This window comes from Macadamia integrifolia, chromosome 9 (genome assembly GCF_013358625.1).
Source record: "Macadamia integrifolia cultivar HAES 741 chromosome 9, SCU_Mint_v3, whole genome shotgun sequence".
Taxonomy (NCBI): domain Eukaryota; kingdom Viridiplantae; phylum Streptophyta; class Magnoliopsida; order Proteales; family Proteaceae; genus Macadamia; species Macadamia integrifolia.
This window is the reverse complement of record NC_056565.1, coordinates 13,318,548-13,326,843: the sequence shown is the minus strand read 5'-3', so window position 1 is coordinate 13,326,843 and position 8,296 is coordinate 13,318,548. Positions and strand designations below refer to the sequence as shown.

Sequence of the window (8,296 nt, the reverse complement as noted above, 5' to 3'; positions counted from 1 at the left end):
GTTTATTAAAAAAAAAAAAAAAAAGATCAGACAAAAAATTCTGATCTTATTCCCCTCCCCTGAACTAATTCAATTTTTTCAGAGAAAGGAGGAAAGGGAGAAAGAGGGAAAGGGGTATTTTAGGGATTATGAAAAAATTAACTTGACTTAATAGCCAGGACTAACGGTTGGGAGCTATTAGATAGCATCTTTTTCTTGTAGGAGAGGGGAGTGATATTTTCGCAAAGGTGGTGGATCCAATTGATATTTCGCCTTAGTTCAGGGGAAGGGAGTGAAGTTTATCCAATGAAATATACATATATATATATATATATATGAAGGGTTATTGATGCGTTATTTTAACTGAGTTAAACTCTGAGATCTTCGATGATTTTACATACAAGTTCTACCTAATAGCTTAATTTTTTGAATTGAACATTACAATAAAAACCTATATATTAAGAACTGAAAGAAACTTCATTCAAAATCTTAGATTTGAAGTAGATAGCAATGGAAGGACAAAGAAAAGTAGATAGGATTGTGTCAAAAACTACATATGATTGGGTTAACTTCTCTCGAGAGAGATTTAAATAATTCATTTTGAATCAATTGCAGTAAAAAATGAAAAGTATTGAGGTACAATGTCTTGTATTCTGCCACATGCATTTGTGGGTTTATCCTAGATGATTCTCAAGAACGAATGGAAAAAAGTATGATCTCTTGCTTGAAGTTCAAGATATTCAATCATTCGTGCCTCCTCAATTCATGTGGGCAATTCTGAAACCTCAAAACTCTCAAAGTACTCAAATTCTTCACATCAATTTGACTAACTTTTTGAGCAACTAGGTTGCTCAAAAAAAAAAAAAAAAACTGAACAACTAGGTTGCTAAACTTTCAAGTGGAATTGACTACATAATTAATTCAAAGTCTAAAAGTCATTTATTAAAGATGTAATACCCAATTACTTCTTAAAAAAATGATTAAAGTTACAAAGTCTTCCAACTCTTGGCCTAGTGCTTGACATGTACTTAATGGGTCCAAAGGACCACAAGTGGGGAAAAATTAATGGAAAAAAAAAAGGTAATTAGTGAGTCTTAAATTCGTAATGACACAGCTTCTCAACATGTTGAGCTTTGAATTGATCCTTTAGGCCAAAATTTACTATAATCTAATGGGAAAATGATAATAAAATTTCATTAATTGAAAATGAGTAAAGCTCTATGTGGTTGAATGAATATAAAATTAAACAGTAAACTATAACAAAGTGGAAATAATTCGAAATGTTAACAAATATAATGACCAAAATTTTGTTTCACTTTCCAGCCAAGTTATTTTGATTTGGTTAATAGTCATCATTTTACATGGAATTTGCAAAGTCTTTAAAGTCTTTGACAATAGAAATTACTTCACTGGGTTTTATTGGATTTTTTTTGGAATTCCAATTAGAAGTGCTTCATTAGTTGGTTGTTCTCAAGTCATAAGTAGCCTTCCAAAGGAATCAATGGAAGTGGAGGAAGAACTCGTTTGACAAAGAAATGTATTCTTACCATTAGAAAAAAAGAGACGAGAGAATGCTATCCTGCTAGTGCAGGTACTCATTAGTACACAAGGAAATGGGAGAACACATGGAAGTATCTTCAACGAGAAGGTAGCACAGTCTTTTCTCAACTGCTGTGTTAAGCAGGTAGTCATGTTCTCTCTTTCAAAAAAAAAAAAAAGATGAATTAACCCATATAACAGACATGGGTGTCAACCCATATACAATTGTAGTGCTAATCATCCTAAATGTAGTATTATTATCATTTTTTGGTATAAAAGAAATTTACTGATGATAATAACCATGTGTACAACCGATAGCCTCAGACGCATTTAGGTCATGAAGCCACGGAGTGGTAATCGGCCAATCTATCATGCACATGATAGACAGAGCCTTATGAGTATAGTATTATGACATTACAATAAGATGATAATAGCAATTTAGGGCTTTATATAAGGTCCAGGAAAGGGGTTTTAATTTGAATTTGATTTGACTTTATCTCATCTCTTTTTATGTGGAATGAATATCTAAAAGATTATCTTAAAAATATTATGAATTGATTAATATGCAAGAAAAATAAGCATGTAGCAATGATATAAACCTTTTCTATTTTTTTGATGAAACCTATTTGTTATTCCCTTTGTACATCTTTTTTGCGATGCCTAATGCCCTATATATATTTTGGGTTTTGAATCACCAAATAATTAAAGTGTAAAAATAAAATAATACCTTGACATATTAACATTCTAACAAAAAATCATATTTACAATTGGACTGAGTTTTCCTACATCTACAGTGAATGGGTAGGGTAAACGGATCCCATCCACCGCAGGGGATCCATGACACTGAAGGGGTTGGTGGAGTGTGGGGGTTTCGTCTCTTCAATCCACGCAATTATGATTATTGCATGGTGAAGGAAAACTTCTTCTTATGCAATTTTTATGAATACCTTGATTAGTTTTCAAGCCATAATGCTCCCAACAGTGAGGAAATTATATGAATAAAATTTTCTTTGGGGCATTTTGACACCCAAAATGATTTGGAATTATTTTGTCATTTGATATGTTTTTATGATCGAAAATTTTTAGGTAATTAAAAAAATATTTTTTTTTATTTCTTTTTAAAATTTAAATAGGTGTGATAAATATAAACTAGACAAACATCCTTTATTAGAATCATTTCTATGGGACTTTTCTGCAGACATATTTCCTTTTCTTATGAAACAGGATATATCAAATGACCTTTTTATTAGAATAAATATAAGAAATTCTATCCTAATCTATCCCATCAGGACTCTCACTCTTACCATAATATATCCTTCTTCTAAACCTAGTTTGCGAGGAACTTAATTCTGTCCTAATACCTGAACAATCACACTTCACCATATACAATTCTGTTGCTTTCACATTCTGAATAGTAGACTTTCCTTTCCAGCCCCTACACTATCACCCTAAGCAACTTATTTCTTTCTACCCGAATTCAGCCTTAGGCAGAAGACCCTAATTCCCGTAATTAGGGTCAGGGTTCCCTTAGTGCCACCAGCCATACTTGACCACCATATTTATTCTTTTTTCAAATTACTCAATCTGCATAGTGCTGAAACAACCCATCCTTGAGACATCTTCTGAATACTTGTTTTGCATGAAGCCAGGACATATGTTTAGGCCTATAAACATATGGAAGTCTCACCATGAACCCATCATTATGCTTAGGGGAGGGGGCTTGGGGGGGTTGGGAGGGAAGGCCATATTGTCCTGTCTTCTATTTCGAATGGACTCTTGCCAAGCATCAGAAAGACTATATTGCAATTGATAGTAGAATGGACTACAGAGAATTCCTTCTGCCGTCCTGTCTCGACAAGTTCAAATTCAGATTCAATTGCATAGTATTTCTACTCAATCTTTGTGGACATTCATTTATTACAAAAATAGTTTTCTGATTAGGCAGTGAAAAAAAGGGTAGATAAACAATCCTTAGATCTTAGAGAGAGAATTGTCATCTCCCCTCCCTTTTTTTTGGTGATAAAACCATAGTTGTCTCAGCGCCTAAGTGATCCTAGGAGTTGGAGGAGGACAAAAAATTCAAGGCAACACCAATAAGGTGCCTAGGCAACCAAGGTTCCTTCCAGCAAAGGGCGACTGGAAACTAGGCAACACCTTGACAACTATTGATAAAACATCTTAATCATGTCAACCACTAATTCTGCATTCAATCATAATGTACAAGATACTGCAATGGGATATAAAAACAGATGCCAAACAGACAGCAAGCAAAAGAATGTCAATTCTTAATGATCAAAGTGATCAAACCAGCAATAATACACAACCTCAGAAATTTTTTATGATATTATTCAGAGAGCACGGAAGTAGAGAGATATCTAACGGCAGGGTAATCAGGCAACTCACCAGTCCTGTGTCAGATATATATTTTACTAGTTGAATGGAAAAAAAAAATGTAAAGGGGGTGGGGGGGAGAGGTGATGTTGGAGCATACCTGTAGCATATGTGGTGACACATCAGACTGTTTTGAAGAGGAAATTGATTATGATTGAAGTACTTGAGTATATACTATTTACAAAACCAGGAACAAAATATCCACAACTTCATTGACGTTAACTCGTAAGCTGCTATTCTCTACAACTATGGAAATCATTCTATTGTTCACGAATTATACAGAAATTATCATATACACAAAAATTGCCAAAAGAAAGGCTCCAATTGTTTGAGTTCACTGCCAAATTAGCCAGACCTTCTCACAATTAGACATCTTGACTTCCAGGCTAGCATAGTTTTCCCTCAAATTTCTTCACAGCATTTTTGTGACCCAAAGTTTATACCTATTTATATACAGATATACAAGACAAGGACCAATCATATTTGCATCAGAAAGGCGCTTGCAAAGCTTGAGATAAGGTTCAACATTCCCTGACCGCTGGATCATTTTTCTTAGTCCCTGCATTACAGCTACCCTGTCCAATTGTTCAGGATACAAGCCTAGGTCAAGCATCTTTATTATTGTTTCAGAAGCATCCTCAAAATGCCTGCCTTTAATGTAGCCTCTCAACAACCATGATAAGGTTTTCTTCCTACGTAATGAGCTTGTAGCCTCCAGTCCAGTAAGCAACCGCCCTACAGCACTATCCTCCTTTTGGGAAGCACAGATGGCTAATACAATGTCATAAAGCTCTCTGTCAGCCTCTTTCCCCATGAGCTTCATTTCCCACAACTGCTTTTCAGCTTTAAGTCCTCGACCAGCACAAATATACATGGCAAGAAGCCTTTCATGGACTGCCCTAGAAAATGAGGAGCCTCCCTCTTGAATCACCCAATTGGACAAGCAGACACCATCTCCTATAAGATCTGATTGATATTTTTCGATAAGTTTGACATTTTCTACATCAATTTCAGCTATTAGACCAGTCTTCACGAAACCTTTTAACTTCCGTACAGTTTTTGAGAACTCATTAAGCTCTTTGACCACTGCTGTCATTGCAATTAGGTAGCTGTAGATCTCTGGCTTCAACCCACTCTCTCTGAATTCAAACATCATTTTAATTGCACCACAGTAGTCTCCTTCCACCTGAGAATAGACAGGGGAAATAATAAAGCATCCTTCAAGATAAAACTAGAAAAACTAAATTGCAACACCACATCAATTTTTTTTATGGGGTTGGGGGTTGGGGGTTGGGGGTTGGGGTGGGGGGGAGATTCATAAAGAAAACATAGAAAATCTTAATTCACAACAACTCAACTGAACTCAACTAAGCCTTATACCAACTAAACGGGGATAAGTTTTCATTCACAAAACAGAATTTAAAATGCCACCACTGTATTGTTGGAGGCAACAAAACTTTCCTTTTTCATAACAAAATGGCCAATCTCATCAGTTTAGTCCGTTTAGCCCCATATGAATTTAGCATAAGTATGTTCTTATATGCAGTGTACTTAATAGATCACATTCAACTTTCATTCCTATTGCCAAACTATTCCCTTAAATTTTACGAACCTAAAGCAAACCCCCTGCGATCTCTACTGCTCCACAAAGTTGGATTCTGCTCTTGATGATTCAAGTTAATTATTTAATCAAATACTACTAGTATTTCTCACTGATGTATGTAAGCAATTACATGAAACTATATTATATTAATACTGTCAAATTGGAGCCTATAGCTCAATTTGTCAAAGTCCTGATTCACAAACATGAGATTACAGGTTCAACCCAAGCAACCATCAAAAGGAAGAAGCACATTTAACCCTGAAAGCCTGAATTTGCAATGAACAGTCAAGAAATTACCACTGCAGAGAAGGGAAAAGCGACAAGATCAAAAAGAATCAGGCACACTATTTCAACTTCACACAAGAATTTCCTTTTCCTTTGAGATAAACGTGAAAAAGCAAGAAATCATCTCCTTGACATAAGCATGTAAAATTGTAATCAAAGAGGAAACTATGCAGGAATCAAGCGACTATCCACACTAATTTTAATCAGTATATTAAAAATAATTGTGATTTAAAGCAGCTCACCATCATTTTCCAAGCAAGGTACCCAGTTGGGCCTCCTTTCTTGCCCTCCCCTTCGTCCGCGGCGGCATAAGCAATTCCCCGTTTCAGAACCTCTTTCACAAACAAAACTGCTTCCTGCTTCCTCCCCATCTCCCAATACAAAGAGATGACTTTCTCTACCATACTGAAACTGGGTTTCAAGCCAACGCAATCCATGTCCACAAGAAGATCAACAACATCTGCAACATCTTGCTCACCTCCGATCAGCTTCTTGACCCAACCACACATTATCGAAACCATGAGTTCCATGGTTTCTTTGTCGACCCGTTTTTCCTTCTGAAGCCACTCAAACACTTCCATTGCACACCAAGAATCCTTCCCATCTTGAGAAAAGTACACGAGGACCAATTGTAACTCACGGGGGGAAAGCCGATGATTCATCTCTTCCAGAACATCGGCGGGCTCTCTCATCATCTGTTCCAATTCCTCAATCGCCTCAAACAGTCCCTCACTCATTTTATCTTCGTCGTCACTCGTTAAAAACTGATCCATTTTAACCGATCCAAACAACCTGAATTTCCCATTTCCATGCGCCCTATTATGAACAAGAAAGCTCGAACCTTTCTCTTTGCAGATTCTGATAGAAAACCTAGACCACGACTGTACCCAAGACCAACCACTGGAACTAAAAGGAGGAAACGCAAATCGTTTACCCCGAAATGAACTTGAAGAAGAAGAAAAAGGAAACTTCAGGTCGAATGAAGAAGCTAAGCCATGAACAACGGCCATTGTCGGCGTTCCTCTCCTAGCACCGGCGGAAACTGAACTAGGCTTTCAGTTCTGAAACCCTATTCCGGGGCCGGAATTTTGGTCGCCTACCTCTCTACCATGACCTTTTACTTCCGTTTCCACCGTGGAATTTCCCCTCCTCTGGTCCGATTGGAATGCTTCCTGACCCGGCTGGTTTTCATCCTGGTTCACCAGGAGCCCCCGGGGGCTACTTTGAACCAGACAGCTAATTTCTTCAGTTTTCGGTCAGAGTCTCAAAATGATTGATTGGGTAATTTAATATGAGTTTACCAAAAAAGGAAAAGAGTAATTTAATATGAGTAGATAAAAATCCTCCTCGACTCCCTCCAACCTCTCACATGCATGCATCTTCGAGAGAAAATTGGATCGGTTGCTCGTATGATCACTTGATTGTACAAGTCAACATACACATGTCCCACTTTTTGTCATTACAAGAGTTAAAAATGATATATTTGAAAGTATAAAAGATGTGTTAGATGATAACTTATACAATCAAGTGATCATACAACCAACAACGGATATTTTCTCTTCTATGGGTATGAGAAAACTCGATCATCCGTATCTATTGATTCTTTTTTTTTTTTTAAGTGAAAATGTTTCAATGTTTCAGTTTTTGGGCTGAAATTTTGTACATCTGGAGAACCCATAAGGTCTTAGCACCAGTTTATAAGTCCATATTAAAAGGTTTGAGGTCTGAACATGCCCATGTAGGGAATCCTCTCCAAATGTTGCCTGCAGAGCAAAAGTCTTCCGTAGAAATAACAATAATAAATGAGAGAATGGATCCGTTGTTCGTATGATTATCTAATTGTACAGGTGAGTATCCAACACTTATCCCATTTTTTATCATTTTATGGTAAAAATTGATATATTTATAAGTAAAAGGGATAGGTGTTGAATACTTACCTGCACGACCAAATGATTACACAAGCAGCGGATCCAATCTCAATAAATGATAGGAAAAATGTTCTTTTTTATAGAGGAGGGTGGCCTCTGCACCCCAAACACATTAGGGGGGAGTAAAATGATTGACTTGCCCCCATGAAAAGGAAGATGACTTTACTCTATATGAATGCTTCTGCATTCATTTTTATTGACTCTCGTGCACGTGCAAGAACTGCACTCCCTCATAGAAAACACTTCCCCTAAATGATAACTCTTTTCAAGACATGGGCAAGCTTGGATCATAAACAATAGATGAATAAATTTTGCCGCAAACCTTTATGCCTACATCCATCGTCATTAACTTTTAGGTTAAAAAAAATTAGATTTCAGAATGAAACGGTTTCTTTTATGCCATTTTGTAAGGCCTTAATTTGGACTATTTGGAGTTATATACCTTCTTTTTTTTTTTTTTTTTTGGGTAAAGACTTGTATACCTTCACCAACCTACCATGGAGTAGTTGCAGAGATTGGTAGGAAGGATAATAAGTTAAGCTTTCCATGCCATGATCATATGAGGACATGG

At 36.5% G+C, this 8,296-nt stretch overlaps 1 protein-coding gene across 1 annotated transcript; it reads right to left on the bottom strand.

Annotated features, from left to right (window-relative positions):
- Positions 1 to 4,100: 4,100 nt before the first annotated feature.
- Positions 4,101 to 6,964, bottom strand: LOC122088432 (pentatricopeptide repeat-containing protein At2g30100, chloroplastic-like). The gene is made up of 2 exons (XM_042657703.1): positions 6,040 to 6,964; positions 4,101 to 5,095 (listed from the first exon to the last, which is right to left on the bottom strand). Exons 1-2 carry the CDS (start codon positions 6,805 to 6,807, stop codon positions 4,322 to 4,324), a joined length of 1,542 nt encoding a protein of 513 aa, XP_042513637.1. The 5' UTR covers positions 6,808 to 6,964; the 3' UTR covers positions 4,101 to 4,321.
- Between the last annotated feature and the right edge of the window lie 1,332 nt (positions 6,965 to 8,296).

What these genes read in the sequence shown, in the direction of transcription:
- LOC122088432 (XM_042657703.1), bottom strand. Translation starts at nt 6,807, where the DNA reads ATGGCCGTTGTTCATGGCTTAGCTTCTTCATTCGACCTGAAGTTTCCT. An exon ending in ACCTTGCTTGGAAAATGATG is followed by an intron (nt 5,096 to 6,039) that starts GTGAGCTGCTTT and finishes GTCTATTCTCAG; the next exon opens with GTGGAAGGAGACTACTGTGG.